At 42.7% G+C, this 18,042-nt stretch overlaps 1 protein-coding gene across 1 annotated transcript in view; it reads left to right on the top strand.

Moving 5' to 3' along the window:
• Positions 1-18,042, top strand: part of ASIC4 (acid sensing ion channel subunit family member 4) — a 98,603-nt gene that overhangs the window by 71,286 nt on the left and 9,275 nt on the right. Inside the window, exons 5-9 of the mRNA XM_081939846.1 lie at positions 1,213-1,269; positions 4,969-5,122; positions 5,310-5,401; positions 6,414-6,493; positions 8,890-8,994. Of these exons, the coding sequence (XP_081795972.1) occupies positions 1,213-1,269; positions 4,969-5,122; positions 5,310-5,401; positions 6,414-6,493; positions 8,890-8,994 (488 nt within the window). The remainder of the gene's footprint in view (positions 1-1,212; positions 1,270-4,968; positions 5,123-5,309; positions 5,402-6,413; positions 6,494-8,889; positions 8,995-18,042) is intronic.

Here is an 18,042-nt window from a genome sequence, read left to right as displayed (position 1 = left end):
TGGGGAAGCCTGATTCACTTAACAACCAGGTTACTAACTTATCAGCTGCAGTGGTTCACTTAACAACTATGGCAAGAAAGGTCATAAAATCGGGCAAAACTCACTTAACAAATGTCTCCCTTAACAACAGAAATTTGGGCCTCAATTGTGGTCATGTGATATTTGATTGTCATAGTGATGTTAAAGGTACAGGAATCAAGATGGAGGAATCAAATATGGAGCATTTGTATCACACCAGTCTTGTTCAACTACCAATAGGTACTCTCTGACTAGGTTGAATCACACTCCCATTTACCCCAAAATAATCCTTTTGGGAGGAACAAGACTGGAGGAGATGGCTTTGCACCCTCCCTCTCCTCATGCTATACTGCATATCCTGTCTGGCAGAGGAAAAAATAAAACTTGATCCAGCTGTCAGCATCCACCATTTCCCAAGGTTGTCACTATGGATCAACTAATTTCAGCTTAGGGTTTTGCCCTGATATGTGATTTTTCCCCCCCCCTCCATAATGATGACAGCCTAAAATTTGGGCATTCTAAATGGGAAACTATACTATCTCACCCCCTGGGGTAGTAGGCCTGAAAATAGTTCCATGTGTGCCATCCTTCAATGGCTCTTAAACCACCTTCACTCCCTCATTATCTATAGGATCTCTCATTGTCAGCATAGGGCCACAGTGCAATCCTTCCCACCAAATGCTCGAATACTGAAAATATGTACTCTTTCCAACTCATATTTCTGAGTCCAGAGGGGGAAATGCTATTTGCTTACACAGAAATTTCACTGGTCTTTGGATTCCATAGACTCGATTATCCCTCAGGATGCTGCCCCAAATAATATTACTTAGCCCAGAGAATTGTTTAACTGTGACATGAGGCTAACTTTTTCCAACTTGGTGTCCTGCATATGTGCTGAACTACAACAGCGATCATCCACCCCTAACAAGTCAATTGTTATGCGGACAATTTAGTGGTGATGGTAAGTCCAATATGTGCAGAGGAGAAAGTTACATTATATTGACTTCTTTTGGCTTCTAGCCAACGGATGCATTTATACCAAGGCAGCAGAATAAAATATATATTCATCTACGTCCACATAGCAAAATTATTAGACACCCTCTCTCTGTCCCAACTCTAAGAATAGCAGGAGATGAGTTTTGGGTAAAGGAAACATCTCTGGTTAACTACTACTACCACACTCTTCTCTTTCAGGAAATGAGACCATCTGTTCACCCAATGTCTACATTGAATGTGCTGACCATATATTAGGTAGGTATTTTTGGAGGTGGCTCAGTGGTGACGCTGTGGTTCAATGGCTAAGACTCTGAGCTTGTTGATCAGAAAGTTCGCCAGTTCGGCGGTTCAAATCCCTAGCGCCACGTAACGGAATGAGCTCCCAGTTGCTGCCAACCTAGCAGTTCGAAAACATGTAAAAATGCAAGTAGAAAAATAGGAAATTGGTGGGAAGGTAACAGCGTTCCATGCACCTTCAGCATTTAGTCATGCTGGCCACATGACCACGGAGACGTCTTTAGACAGCGCTGGCTCTTCAGCTTTGAAACAGAGATGAGCACTGCCCCCTAGAGTCGGGAATAACTAGCACATATGTCCGAGGGGAACCTTTACCTTTATTTTTGAAGGTATCTTAACAAACCATGAAGGGACCAATAAGGAGAGGATCTGGACAACAGTCATAGTTAGGTAGAGTTTTAGTTGCTTTTGTGGGAGTAGTTGATTGATTCTTAAGGCAGATCTCAGCCCACAGAAAGTCTTGATTTGCCAATTAAAGCCCTTCACCTTCTCTGAAGGCATGTGCAAAGCAAGGGAAAGGAAGAATGGGAAGAGAAGGAGATAGATGATTTGGTGTGTATGGGAGAAAAAGGAGAATCATATAGATGATAAAATATAAGGACTGGAGATTGTCCCCATCCCATTGCAGGAATCCCCTACTGCAGCATCCCCAATAGATGGCTATTCATCTCTAAACAACTGCAACAAAGCAGAGAGCAACTCCTTCCAAGGATAGACTTTTGAACCATTTTTGAACAGCTCTACTATTAGGATTTACCTCCCCACCCCACCCCGTCATCCAACTAAACTTTGTCCTTGTAATGTTTCTTGCCCTATCTTCCGAAAATCATGCCTTTCATTTTTTAGCCTGAGAGGCAGAACCTGTGACAGAATCATTGTATTTCCCCCTGTTAAATGTCATCCTATTTATTTCAACTCTAATGCTCAAGCCTATTTAAGATCTTCTTGTATCCCCTCTTTCATCTAAAGTATCAGGCACCCCTTCGAGGTTTGTGCCATCTATGAACTCCTTGAGTCCCTCAACTCTTTCAATCCAAGTCATTGATAAAAATGTAGAGCTATAGCAGGTCTAAGACAGAGGTTTACACTATGCCACCCATCACTTTCTCCCATCTTAATGGCGTTAACTAATGTTTACAGGCCACTCTTCCAAAAAACAGAGATCAGATTAATTTGGGGTGACTTGCTCGTGATAAACCCATGCTGGCTCCAGCTATGTGCCCATCTTCCATGATTTCCTAAAGCTCACAGAGAGGTCCCAAAATAACATCTGCATGTTCCTTTGAGCTTCTTGGATGTACTTGATCTGGGGAATAAAATTCATCTATAGCAGTCAAACAGTCCCTTATCCATCTTGTTGCTTTTCTCAGTTCTTCTGTTTTGGTCCATTGGAACATACTGCTGTTCCCCTTTAGGGAGGGAGGAGGCTGAAGCAAAGAAAGAACTAAGTCGCTCTGCCCTTTGCTCTTCACCTGTAACCATCCTACCATCCTCCTCTCCTAGCCACCTGCGCCCACCCTTTCCTTTTTCTTCCTCTTTTGGTTGACATGCCTAAAAAGCTCTTTTTGTGGCTTTCCTTGCAAAGTTGAATTTCTTTTACCCTTAAGCATTTCTAGTTTCTGCGACTATTAGCTACTTGATAGCATGCCTCCTTTGTAATTTTACCCAATTTCTATTTCCTATACAAATTATTTTCAACAGCTCAGTCAAAAAGCCCCTATGTATCCATTGTGGTTTCCTAAATTATTCTCTCCCTACCTTTTCTTCTCATCTGAGTGGTGCGTGATTGTGCCTCTAGCATTTTATTTTATTTTTTTAAGTTCCCAACTTACCTATGTTCCTTCGACCTGAGGACCTTTGTCCATGGACCCTCCTGTAGTACACCTCTAAGCTCTCTGAAGCTAGTTGTCTTGAAGTCAAAAATGTACGTGCGACCATGTATGTATGATACACTTCCTTTTGGGGTAAGAGTGATTCTCGAAGCACAAGGCTGTGGTCATTTCCATCCAAGGCCTCACTATTTCCGGTTCTTCAACCAGTTCTTTGCTATTGTTTAGGACCAGACCTGGAAGGGCTGTTCTTCTGGTCTGTACTTCAACTTCCTAAAAAAAAACAAGGCAGTCAGCAGAACTATTGAGGAATTTGGAGGATTTTGCATCCTTAGTTGAGTTTATTTTCCTTCAGACCTGAAAAATAGTAGATCTCCTGTTATTATTACAGGTCTCCTCCCTAAAAGTTCTGTCATCTGGTCCAAGGAGACTTTGTTCAGATTTTTTTTTGTCTGATTCAGCAATCTCAACAATAGATTTTTCTCCTTTGTATTCTCACCCAGATGTTATCGCTGAACCCTTAGGGCTTAGGCTGAAATCTGTGGATTGCTACAGATGTATGTACTTCCTCACATATATTGCCTCCCTCCCCCCTTTTATCAGATCTATTAATTTTGTATAAATCATAGCCTTCTAGCTTTGTTAGTTTCATCCTGTCAGGTTTTAGTAATGCCTAAGACATACTCACCTTAGAGAGAGACTGAGGAAGTGATAACTATAAATGGTGGCGCGTATATTGCTCTGTGCGTGGAAAAAGTGTGAATGGATGGATATGCACATTGTCCATGAACTTTGGGATATATATTCTTTTCTTTTGTTTGCCTACTACACGTTTGGTATATAGCAGTGATTCTCGGTCTTTTCTTCACCATGGATCTTCTTTAAATACTTTTTGTGGCCATGGAACCCCCCAAGACTTAACTCAAGATTTAAATCATAGCATTTCTTCAAGCATTTGCAGATCCCTTGGGATGACATCGCGGGCTCCCAGGGGTCCATGGACCACAGGTTGAGACCCACTGGTACACATAGATGAGCAGTGCCCCCACCCATTTATACTTCACTCTAAAAAGAAAAACAGGAATTGTTTATATGAGAAACAAAATTTTCAGGGTTGTTGAAATCCCAATTTTCAAGCTTGGCTTTATTGAGCTTGATAGAGGGGGAAAGAAAATAGCTTCCAGCCTGATGAAAATGAACAGGTGTGATATGGTTGAGCTGAAATTACAAGGGCTGAGAATGCTACAAACTATCCTCAGGCGGCCTTGTGGGAATGTTGATCAGTAGCAATTCTGAAAGGGATCTAGAGCAAGAGCAGGCAATTCCCCTCCCCATCCCTTTGCAATGAGTGGGAGCTGCTATGCTTGTGGTAGGTATGGACATACTGGGTGGAGGTTATTTATTTGTTAGCTGCTTATACTACAGTACTCTAATGTTGTGACCTTTGGCAGTTTACAAAATAAAAACATCCACACATCTGCAGTTATGACCAGAGCTACCATCTCTCCCATCTCAACTTAAATAAGTACACCCAACCTTCTGCTTCCCATGTTTTTCTCATGAGACCCATACGCGTAGTAAAATCAAATACAGTACTTGTTTGGCCAGAGTACAAAGTAGCTAGAGTATAAAGCTCATGGGAATAGTTCTTCTCGAGTGCTGCCCCCCACCCTTTCAATCAAAATCCCTGAAAAATGTATATGACTTGAAGCCCTCCTGGAGAGATCTACCAGGGATCTAGTCCATGCGGCATAGCAATTTCCTTTCCTGCATGATGTGTTATTCTAAGGCAGGTCCGTCCTGCCCATGTGTGCCTTTTCACTCCTAGATACAGCCATTGAAGATTCCCAGGAACGCTGTATCTGTCCCACGCCATGTAATTTGACCCGCTACGGCAAGGAGATTTCCATGGTACGCATTCCCAACAAGGGCTCAGCCCGGTACCTTGCTCGCAAATACAACCGCAATGAGACCTACATCCGGTGAGTATCACGTTGCCGAGGAGCACCTGAAGAATTCAGATAGTTTGCTCAAGTCAGTGGGCAAACCTCCTAGATTGTGGTGGTGGCAAAAAAAAACCTGCACCAGATAAGGCCTGGAGGGCCTCTATGGAAAAGCTCTGTTTGTAAATCTTCTCTCTCCTGCTTCCATTATTGCCACTGTCCTAAGGGAGAACTTCTTGGTGCTGGATATCTTCTTTGAGGCATTGAATTATGAGGCGATTGAACAGAAGAAGGCATACAATCTGGCAGGGCTTCTGGGTAAGTGATTGAACAGAAGAAAGCATACAATTTCTCAGGGCTTCTGTATAGGCTTCTTCTCTGCTGTTCCCCCAGGGTTGAGAGCTTCAACCCTGGAAGCAAAGCTAGTGCTGAGGAGGCAAGGAGCGTGTGAGCAGACAAAAAAAAGGGTGAGCGAGTGAGTCTGGTTTTGACTCAAGATGGCTTCTGCTGAGGACTGCTGCCAGAGCCATGTCAGGTCTTACAGCAACTTTAGTGGCCCTTTCTGTTCTTGAGCTAAGAACTTCAAGAAGGGCGTCTAGTCTCCATAACTGGTGGCACCTCCTCCAAGCATTCCTTCCTTTAGAAAGTCTCCACAGTGACAGAGAAGAACGTACCTAGATCGGGCTTCCAGAATTCTCCACAAGGCACCACCTATTCAAGAATTGTGGTAGCCGTGGCTCACGTCCTTCATGTCCTTCTGGAGGAGACAGAGAACACTCCCAAAAAGAAGGGAGATGATGATCCCGGGGAAAGCAGAGCCATGCTTGCCAACCAGCCTTCAAACTCCCATCACCCAGTCCTTCCCAGCTATCAATCCAGGTAGTCCAACTGTTTATTTAGGGACCATTCAGAGTTACAACAGGACTGAAAAAAGTGACTCATGATCAGGTTTCACACTTACACAACCGTTGTAGCATCCCCCTGGTCACATGATCAAAATTCAGACACCTGTCAGCTGACTCATATTTATGACACTTGCAGTGAGCTGGGGTCATGTGATTCCCCCTTTGCGACCTTCTGACAAGCAAAGTCAATGGGGAAGCCAGATTCCCTTAACACCCGTGTTGCTAATTTAACAACTGCAGCAATTCACTTAACAATGGTGGCAAGAAAGGTTGTAAAATGGGACAAAACTCACTTAACAAACGTCTCACTTAGCAACAGAAACGTTGGGCCCAATTGTGGTCATAAGCCGAGGACTATCTATATTCTCGATTCCTGGCTGGTTACTTTCAAGATGCCAATCCTTGTCCTCTTCTTTGTCCACTAGGGGACATTGGAGGCCAGATGGGCCTCTTCATTGGGGCCAGTGTCTTAACCATCTTGGAAATCTTGGACTACATCTGTGAGGTAAGAACCCACTCAGAAATAGAGTCGGCTGGGCTGGAATGAGATAGTGGTTGCACTGGGAAAGTGGGGGAAAGCCAAATTTCTCCTGCCCCATACTAAATCCAATTCTATCACTAAACAATGAAGCCTCATCTGTTTGTCCATGGCAGCGGTTCTCAACCTTCCCAATCCCGCGATCCTTTAATACAGTTCCTCATGTTGTGGTGACCCCCAACCATAAAATTGGTGTCTCGGTTCCTAAGACCATCGAAAATACGTGTTTTCCGATGGTCTTAGGCGACCCCTGTGAAAGGGTCGTTTGACCCACAAAGGGCTCCCGACTCACAGGTGGAGAACCACTGGTCTATGGAGATTCTCAGCCATCCAGGTCATGGTTGTCCCAAAGGTGCTGTTTTTTTCTTGGAAGGCGTTTCGCTTCTCATGAAAGAAGCTTTTTAGAGCTGAAGTAGCTTCTTGGATGAGAAGCAAAATGTCTTCAAAGAAAAAAAAACAGAAAGTCCAGTTGCCTCTTGAAAATGCACCTCTGGGACCTTTGTCTGTTGGAGAGTTATGGTGACTGACCTCAACTGTGAAATAAATACCTCTCCCTAGAGCAGTGATGACCGATGTTTTTGTTGTTGCGTGCCGAAAGCGCGTGCACACACCCATAATGCAATGCGCATGTGACCCCCCTCCATGCTCCCACTGCCCCATGCATGCACACATGACCCCTGCATGCACCCCACCCTGCGCATGCACATGTGACCCTGCCCCCGCCCCAGCGCATGCATGCAACCCCTCCCCCGCACATGCAAGGCAGGGACCCAAAAACCAGCTGGACAGTGGGAGGCGCGCACATATGCGTGGTGGCGCTGAGCTGGGGCGACGGCTCACATGCCCGCAGATAGGGCTCTGTGTGCCACTTGTCACATGTGCGCCATAGGTTCGCCATCATGGCCCTAGAGTAAGGGGCTGGGAAACCTGGAGTCCCCTAAGTGTAGCTGGATTTCTGATTCTGGTTAGCCCCAATTGGCAGCTATGGGGGGCATAAATGGGGTGATCAAAGCTGAAGTTCAAATATATTGATAACCATGATCTGCACTGTGTGGATTTTGGGTGGCAGATGAGTGGGGATATGTGGACAAAGGGCCCAAAATGGACAAGGTCGGGATTTTTTTTTGGTATATTTCTTATTGAAAAGAGACAGGAAACAATGACTTTGATTGTCAGCAGTCATGTTCCAAGGAGGCCTTGAAAACCATCAGACAACAGATTCAGGGCTACATACCGTCCAGAGCAGGGGTCTCCAACCTTGGCAACTTTACGCCTGGAGGACATCAACTCCCAGAATTCCTCAGCCAGCTTTGGGAGTTGAAGTCAGCCAGGCTTAAAGTTGCCAAGGTTGGAGACCCTTGGTCCAGAGGACCAAAATGTGTGTTTGGATTTGACTTTCTGTGTTACATGAACCTAGACAATAGTAGTTTATTTATTAAAATACGATTTTAATAAATCATTGTGTAATATAGTGGATGAACACCCTATTTATGCATTGAAATGTATGTGCATAATGTACTGTATTTATGACTTCATATGTCTATCTACTGCTTCTTAGAATGAAGCAAAACAAAACAAAGAGGTTTATAATTAAAGCAGCTATAAAATAGATGCAACAGTACAAAGCAACATTCAGTGAACCTTAAAATATATCCAATAAAAAGTAGAGGAGGGGCATTTTTTTCCACTCTTCAAACAAAAGAGGCTTGCTGGCAATATGTCCCACTATCCATGTCCTCAGATTGCCAGCTGAACAGTGAGGAATACAATCAGAAGCCCCAAGCCTTTGATGAAGGACCCCAGAGGCTTTCAAAATTGACCCATAAATTGTACCTTTACAGTGGAGAAATTACTAAGTGATGGGTAGTAATTTTACCAACTGGCAGCTCTGATTGCAATGGCCTAGATTCCCGAACAGTCAATCAATCAATTAATAAATCGCTCATACAGTCTTACATTTTAAAAATAAAGACCTCTTTTATTCCTGGTTCTCCGCACACCAGAAAGCAGCCTGTAGCCTTCCAAAGATCTGCACCTCTGCTTTGCAACTTTATGGGGGGGGGGGGGGGGGGCTTTGACTGAAACACCCCAATGGCCGACATGGTGAGCTTGATGGGCAATGTAAAACTAGAGAAAGGAATTTATTTGTTTATTCTATTTTAATTTTATTGTTTTATTTTAATTTTATTGTGTAATATTTGCTGCCCGTCTCATATCCAAAAAGTCTGGATGACTTACAACGTAAAAAACATTGGAAAACCATTGAAAACCATCAAGGGTTACAGTTATTTCCTGCCGTGCAGCCATCACAGAAGACCAAAGCCCTGCTCTTGTCCTTTCTCCTGTCTTTTGCTGTGCTCCAGGTGATCCGTGACAAGGTGGCCCATGGCCTACGGCGCCCCAAACCTGCCCTGAAGAAGCCTTCGGGCAGTATTGCCACACTGGGACTGGAGGAAATCAAGGAGCAGGTACAACATAGGGGTCTTCCTCTCCCAAACTCACTCCTGCAGTTGCCAGAGAATTGAAGTAGGAAGGGGGCTTAACTGGAAGCAAGAAAAATGCCATCCAGATGAGCCTGAAGCTCTGAACCTAGTCAATTAAAGGTAAAATAAGAGGGGGGGGGAGCGAGAGAGGCCACTCATTTCTGTATTTATTAGAGTGACAGGCCAATTTTATGAGAATTTTGAAGGATTTTGTGGACCAGACGCAGCAAGCTGAGTGATTGTAGATATAATGGATTTATTTATCTATATTTATTTTAGTCTATTTATTTTTTTACCTACACTTTATTCCACAATGTTACAGTTTCTGTATATCTAAGCAGTGTGCATCTCATATCTCGGCAGCTGTTTGCAAATTATCCATCAGCTTCCCCCAGCCTAGAGATCTCTAGATATGTTAATTCAACAACTGCCAAAATTCCCAGATCTGTTGGGGCCTGCAGCCATGGTCCTTTGCAAGATTCCCCCCCCCCTCTAAAATCATGGGTGCGTTAGTAAATTGTGTCACTCATGTGTATCATTACAACACACTGGCCCATTTTCCTTGTATGTGTACAGTTGGATATGTAGCTATACCATTTTTGTTATAAATTTCTTACATTCTACAACAGTGTTTCTCAACCTTGGTGACTTTAAGTCATGTGGACTTCAACTCCCAGAATTCCCCAGCTGGCTGGGGGATTCTGGGAGTTGAAGTCCACAGGACCTAAAGTCGCCAAGGTTGAGAAACACTGTTCTAGAATATCCCATATTCTAAATTCCAAAATGAAGTTGCCTTAGACTGAATTAGACTCCTGTCCATTTTGCTTAATGTTGTCTATTTATTTACATATTTGTATCCTGCCCTTTATTTATTTATTTTACAAATAACTCAAGGCAGTGAACATATCCAACACACTTCCTCCATCTATTTTTTCCCACAACAACAAATCTATGAGACAAGTGAAATGCTACCACTTTGCATGCACAATCGGTGGGGACTGCAAATCGATAGTAAAAAAAAACACGGCTTGCGAGGCTGAGCCACGTGATCGTCGGAAGCTTTCTTTTCATTTTTAAAAGCATTTTTTCACTATCTATTCGCCTGAACCGGTAGTTAAAAAAATGCTTTAAAAAGTGGGAAAAAAGGTTCCCATGATCGCATGGCATAACTGAATCCCCCCCCCACACACACACACACTTTTTAAAGCATTTGGGGGAATAGGTAGTAAAAAATGGTTTAAAATTTTTTAAAGTTGGCCACGCCCACCCAGTCACATGACCCCCCACCAAGCCATGCCCAGAGAACCAGTGGCAAAAAAAATTGCATTTCACCACTGCTCTGAGATGAGTTGGGCTAAGTGACAATGACTGGCCCAAAGACACCCAGCTGGCTTTCGTGGCTAAGGTGGGACATGAACTTATGACCTCCTGCTTTCCAGCCTGTTGCCTTAACCTTTAAACCAAACTGGCTCTATACTGATTGGAAGCAACTCTCCAAGGTTTTAGATTTGCCAGTTTTATCTAGAGATTTCTGGACACAAACCTCCGATCTTTGGCTTACAAAATAGGGCCCACCCTTGAGAGCCTCTCTATTCTTTTTGGAAAAATTTGTAATTATTTCTAATGAGAAGCCACGGAGTCTATGGAAAATGTTTTTTTTGCATTGGGGACAAGTAGAAAGAAATAGATTTGGGCAGTGTCTGAAACCCAGTTGGCTTTTTGCATGATTAATCAGCCACAGTTTTCATTAGCTATCCTAATATGAAAACCACAAGAAGTCTTGATTGTATCAGGGTCCATTTCTAATGTTCTGGTGACGTAGCAGATTGTACCGCCACTCCATCAAGATTTATAGAGCTTAAATATTTTGATCATACTAATTCTACCCCTTGTTTTCCAAAAGGTAAACCTTAGGATCCAAGATCCTTACTGTAGTTTTCTACCTATGCCTCAAAAATCCTTAGGAATTGAAACCCAGGAAATTGTTCAAGATCTAAAGCAGTGCTTGATATTGGTCATGGACAGAATGACTTACAATGAACTGAGGTGCTCCTAATCAACCAGTAGGGAGATCAAGAAATTAGGACCCACTTTGAGTGCCATCTTGGAGAGCTAGGGATAAAAACAGAAAGAATGCTACTATTTAGTTTTTCCTCTCTAGGTCAAACACAAGAGACAAAGTACTCTAGAATTATGGCACTGTAGAGTTGGAAGGGGCCATTTAGGTGAGCCTTCTGCTCAATTCAAGAATCCAGATTGAAGGAAACTCCCACCCACCCAATAGATGTTGTCTTCCCTTTGAACACAGCAAATGAAGGGAAGCCCAACACTTCTCAGGATAACTGCTTCCACTGCAAACGGTTCATGCCATTTTTAATAGCACTTTTGAAGGCAAGTCATTGAGCTATGAATGGCCATCATGCCAGATAGCTTCAACACCAAAGCTTACTTTTTTTAAAAAAAAGAAGACCATCCAGAAAGTAAGAAAATAGAAAATTTGCAGTTTTGCTTATCTCAATCCTAAATAAATAGAGTCCAAATTACTCAGCTACTACAATTTAACCCCTTCTCTAGTTTCATTTTTAAAAGCCCATCGGATCAGACCTAATCAATACCAGTTAAAGCACCCATTACTGCAGTCATAATACAATGTAGGGCTGGTATCACCCACCATCTCCCAAATTCCAGATATAGGTTCAATGCCATATAGGAGCAATGATAACAGAGCAATGTTTTAAAGAATGCCTCACTCAAATAAATTGTATTTAAGGAAAAGATGTTGCATTAGTAATGTTACAAACTCCTGTCTCTGATCATGCCTTTTTTCCGGGGCGGGTGTGTATGTAGGTACAGTACTGCCCAATCACAGCAACAACAAAAGCTCAATTTCTGAATTGGTTTTTACCAGGCAGCAATCATTTCTCACCAGGGAAGATTAAAAAAAAATCCTGTTCATTTGTTGCTTAAAAATACCAAAACCCAGGAATAACCTTTTCTTGTAAAATTGGCAGATGACGCATGGTGTATTTTGGGTTACATTGAGCTTTTAGAAAGGCTAAATACTTGCTCTTCTTTTAATGAATCTGAATTTACGCTTAGTGGGTGTAGAATGCACCTCTTATAAACACCAATAACTACAACTCTTACACATATATTTTGTTTCCAGAACATGCACTGTTTGCTTTTATCTGTAAGTTGAATGCAGCATATATATCTGTGTGTGGGAAGAGAGAAAGAGGAGGAAAATAATTCAGCTGTGATGGATCACTGATTAAGTATTCTTTGGAACCCCTGCAGATAACATTTTGCTAAGTAAAAAAGATTTTACTGTTTATAAAACAAGTGAACTCCTGGAGGTAAGATCTTCTTAAGTTAGACTATGTCGTATCCAGGAAATTTAATGCAGCCAAACAGGCAAAATACCTCTTCTGGAGCTAGCAGAGAAGATTCGCAATAATGCCTAGAATATAGGAGGCTGAAAAATTGTGAGAATCTAAATTGTTATATGATAAAACAGCAGACCTACTTTCAATTTGAGAGCTGAAGAAGATATCCATCCAAACTCATAGCAGTAAATATAGGAAGAGGCATGCACTGTATGTGGTACTGTACATTGAAAGGAACTACTATTAAAAAGAATATTTGCACTTTGAAGCAATTGGGAATTTTAGATGAAATGTGTCCTTCTGGAACAGCCATGAATTCCGCAGAGAGGGATAATTGAGGGCAATGGGCAAGCAATTGCTGCCTGGTTGAAAATTATCAGGAAGCCCTTTCTGATACTGGAAACTGATTTTGCCCTACCTCACCATCTCAATAGAGGTCTCTTGAACACTTTCTTGACCAAAGATGCAGTTATCTGTTAAACAATGTAATCATGAGGAACTGGTTTATATGCATTGTCCAAAATAAAGAACCAGGATCTTCACAACCTTAAAAACAGAGACTTTGTCAAGTTAGGCCAGACCAGGAAACCAATTTCACACGTTTTGAGTGGAACTATATTTATTGATGTAGTTTGTGTTTTCCCTTTCCCTCTCTCTTATATCCTCGGAGGAGTTAAGGCAAAGCCAGTGTGAGTTTCTTCTTAATGTTTTCATTGTTTCCAGGTTTAAAACATGTTCTTGTAACTATCTCTTCATAATTTCCCTAATAAGATTCTCTAACAGTCCCCTCCCCCCTTGACCTCATTGTCCTTAAAAAAGGGGTCAGTGAAGATTTTGAAAATGCTTTCAAGATCTCTTAATATGTCCTAGGACCGTGATGGCGAACCTATGGCACACATGCCACAGGTGGCAGGTGGAGCCATTTGTTAGGGCACGCGAGGCATTGCCCTGGCCAACTGACTTCTGACTTCTTTTTCACCCATTTTTCACACTCCGGAGGCTTTCCTGAAACCTCCGGAAGGCGAAAAATAACTCAACGCACAAACCGGAAGTTCGGGAACAGACTTCCAGTTTGCGCATTGGGCCATTTTTCAACCTCCAGAGGCTTCTGGGAAGCCTCCTGAAGTCTCTGGAGGGCGAAAAACAGCCCTACAGGCAAACCGGAAGGCCGGTTTGCCCCTAGGGCCACTTTTCGCCCTCCAGAGCCTTCAGGAGGCTTTCCTGAAGGCTCCGGAGGGTGAACAACAGCCTTACAAGGAAACCAGAAGTCTGTTCTGAACTTCCGGGTTGCCTATAGCAGTGTTTTTCAACCTTGGCAACTTGAAGATGTCTGGACTTCAACTCCCAGAATTCTGGGAGTTGAAGTCCAGACATCTTCAAGTTGCCAAGGTTGAAAAACACTGGCCTATAGGGCTGTTTTTCAACCTCCAGAGACTTCAGGGAAGCCTCCTGAAGCCTCCAGAGGGCCTCCAGTGGGGGAGGCTGTTTTCGCCCTCCCCAGTCTCCTAGAAAGCCTCTGGAGCCCGGGGAGGGCGAAAAACAAGTCCATCACACACCAAAAGTGGGGGGGGGGCATGGGTTGTTACCTCCTTGCGCTCACCCCGCTTTTGGCAAGCGATGGGAAAAAGGTTAGCCATCGCTGCCCTAGGATAATAAAGTCACATTTCTGAAGTCCCTATTGCAGGTCTCTTTCTTGACTTTGCCTACCTGAAGGGTTGATGGATGTAGATGTTAAACTCACATAGTTCTTGACTTATGACTTCTTGCTCAGCGACCACTCAGAGTTACAATGAACCCCCACATTTAAGGACATTTGTGGTGCCCTGCCCTGCAGTCACATGACTGCAATTTACAATGGTTTTGCCAGAAACTAGCATTTACTGCTGGTTTCTGGCAAAACTGCCCCATGGTGAACAGTGGGTTCACTTAACAACTGCTGTGTTTGCTTAACAACCACTCCATTCACTGCATGATGGTGTTTGCTTTATGATCATAGCATTTGCTTAAACAACTGCTGTAAAAAAACAAAATCATAAAATCAGGTCCGGTCGCTTGCTTGGTTTATGACTGCTTTATGATCATCACAGCTTACTACCATAATTGCCAGGCTCAATTACAGTTGTAACTCAAGGACTCCTGTAGATTTCCCCGCAACAGTAGTTTTTGTAAAAGAAATGAAAATAGTCTGGAGAATGGCCAGTTGCAAAGAGGGAAGGGACAGAGGTAACTGAGCAAATCAATCTAATTTAAAAGAACAACTGTTCTAAAAAGTCAACTATCCAAAGCTGTCACTGGACAGTATCCTCATTATTCCACAGAGCTTTGGACTCAGAAGCTAAGCAAGGTTAAGCTGCTGATACTAAAATGCAGTTGGATTTTGCTGCTGGACAGCTGGAAAAAGAACTGCAAGTGTTCATTGGCCTATGAAAAGACAGTTATTCGGATACAATCAGGTGCTGATAAAACTCCAACCTCATGCAAGAAAGAAGCTGATATGGCCATTGAGCAGCAGAAAAAGTGGGCTGGGGATGCATAAAATCTAAGTGGAGCTTATGTTTGCCACATTCCCAAAATGTGGTGTCTGAAAGCAGAACTGAAAGGTTAGCCTGTGTTTATCCTGGCCGGAGGCCATTCTTCAGAGCTATAAGCACAATCCTATGCAGCTTTGTACAGAGTTCTTGATTGTGAGAATTGGGACAAGGTTTCTAGAATATGTTTCCTGTGTTTCTGTAATGCACCTCAACTCATAAATACAAATGCAGTCTTCACAGGCCTCTGTTATTCTGTTTTTCAAATGATGTATTCACCAATGGGATCCTCCTCCTTGTCAGGGATCAAGATAAGCATTTGGAAAAGAGGGCAGAGATTATTGGGGTCAATTGAAGCAGGCCTTGAAATTGAGGGAGCTAGATTGAAAACTGCACAAAGGCATAATACATTATCCTGAACAAAACGTTTTGCCTGTAGAACAGTGAGAATGAGTCTTGTGCTTTGTTTCTAAAAATGGGGAGCTTCATAACTGAATGCTGTTCCAATTCTACAGGAATCTGTTTCACATTTTTTGAATAGTTGTGTATTTCTATTCCTTAGACAATTTGTATGAAGTCAAAAGCAAACACACGGGATGAGTATACAAAGGATGGTATACCTTTCCCCAAAATGGCAGCGTGAATTCACGTCTGCCTATTTTTGCAGTCCTAAAGTGGTATTCTGGCTGCCCCATTGCTAATATATTGAAGAGGCATTTTGGAAATGAGAGAATTGGTACAGCTTTTGTGGATTGTTCAGAGACTCATTTTCCTGTGAACCATAGCAGACACTTACTAAAAGGAGAAAAATATTCAAGATCCATAAGACGGTTTGGCTAATGGCCTCATTACCACTATTGGCACTTTTCCCACTGAGCTAAATGGAAAGAGAAATAGATGGCACAGAAAGAAGGAGAGAATATCAGGGTCAGTCCACTGAGTTAGCTACCGAGGCTTTCTAATAGTTTTGTTCTTGTTTCCAGAGAAATTCCTTATGTTCTGGTAACCTCAGCATTTTGTCACGGAACTAAATGTTTCAGAATTTTTGGAGCAGGAAGGGACGTTCTTACAAAGTATTGTACATATAATAAAGTGTTCCTAATACCATTAGTATATGATTTCCATTTTGTGACTTCCCCCCCCCCCCCCATGAAATGAAGATAGCTGCTGGAAATTAAATCAGCCATACATTCAGTTCTACTGATTATTTGGTCTTTCTGAAAACTCCACTGAGAAGCTCCTTCTTGCTCAAAGCACAGATTCTAAAACCAAGGAAAAATGATCCACAGCCTAAGAAGTATGATTTTTTTTTAAAGGCAGTCATAATATCAGAGACTGCTGCTACAGAAACACTCTTAAGTTTCCATCTCTGGCTTTGCAGGGCATTACATTCCTGCCTGTTTCTGCCCAAACCAAACAAAGAAGATTAATGTGGAGCTGAATTGCCTCTGCTGTGTCATTAATGGGACCCCAAGACCAACATAGAGGAGCAGTTGTTTGTATCCATTTGATAGGGTTGCCCCGCCATCAATCCAGTGCAGAGAAACATATCGTCAAGTTTGCAGGGAGGAGCCTGATCATGTTTGGTTTAGATGTGAATGGATGTTTCAAATACTGGGATGCAGTACAGTGGCTGCAAAACAGAAAACAGAAACCCGAGTAGATGCACACAAGGAAGATTGTGTAGAAGAGGCTTCTCAAGACTGATGGCTTGTGGGAAACAGACTACCTACTATTCCCTGTGAGAGCTATAATTGCTGTGACCGACAAGTGATAGCTGTAGAAGATTATGGATGAACATGGACAGATGACCTTAAAAATGTGATTCAGAAAGATGGCCTCTTAAGTTAATAGGTATATCTTATGATGAAATAAGGATGAAGAGTAGATCACGATTTTTCATTTAGGCTCCAACTTTCAGGCAAACTGTTGGCTCCTTCTGACCAGACTGGCTATATTTGGTGAAATCTCAATTGTCTGGTGAGCCATAGGTCACCAAGATTTAAGTTGAAGGCCAGTTTCCAACAAATTTTCTGAATCCAGGATTTTAATATACTGGCTTTTTTTTACCTCGACTCTCTGATACCAATTCTTGTTATGCTTATGTATTGCAATATGTAATATTGTAATACTATTGTATTACGACTGAGTCTCTCTCCATAGCAGCCTTTGTGCATAATTTCCCCATTTCTCATTCAATTCAATCTTCTTCTGATCAACACAGTTCTGCTCCATTGTAAAATAGTCCAGTTCCATTTTCAGATGGAACCAGAATTTTCGTATCAAGGAAATACATTTTTATATTGCACCATTTAATCCCAAACACATATGCACATCCACTCCTTCAATAAGAACTACCCATGCTGTTGCAAAGAGGCAAGATGTAGTGTCTAGTCTTGTCTTCTTAAGACAACCATCCAAAAATGAATGCTTCCATGCGTGACTGTTCCGACCTAGGCTTCCCAAGAGCATGAAGCAAACTCTTTGTCCCGACAAGAAACCCCTTTATTAATTTACTGTGAATTCTGCTCATTCACATCCAGTAAAGTCTTTCCAGGGAGGATTTACAGTCACAGACCTTATCTGGTGTAGATAAGGCCAATATTTGCAAAACTTGGCAAGGAGTCTCAGAGAGTCACAAACCAAACTAATTCTCTCCTGCAAATTCCATTCCCCTTTCGCTCCTCTTTTATTTCCTCTAGGAGGGGCCATTCATCGTCCACCTCTGGCCTTACTCCTAAATCAACCCCTGTTCTTTAGCTGGTCACTTCATCTGGTAACTCTGCGCATGCACACACTGGGAACAGACTCCAGCTGTTTGTCTGCCTCACTGATGTCTGATTCTAAAGGCAGCTGACAACTGGCATATGTCTCTCCCCCCACCCTCTGCCTCGGACACAGAGCCCCCATCAGAGCCTTCCTCAGACTCCAGGACTGGCCCATGTTCCTCTCCAACCTCCTCACTGTCCGAATCTTCTGCCAATGACCTGTCTATCCCCTGAAGGAGAACACACCAGGAAGGACTTCAGGAGATGATCAAAACAACATTTGGGCAAAGACTAGTTATGACTCTGCACTTCCTCTGGCCCTGCCATTAGCCAAGCACTTTCAAGTTCATC

The sequence above is a fragment of the Natrix helvetica genome (genome assembly GCF_964273705.1).
Source record: "Natrix helvetica genome assembly, chromosome: 1".
NCBI classification, from domain to species: Eukaryota; Metazoa; Chordata; class Lepidosauria; order Squamata; family Natricidae; genus Natrix; species Natrix helvetica.
Note: the sequence above shows the minus strand (reverse complement) of the source record. Positions and strands in the feature narration are given on the sequence as shown.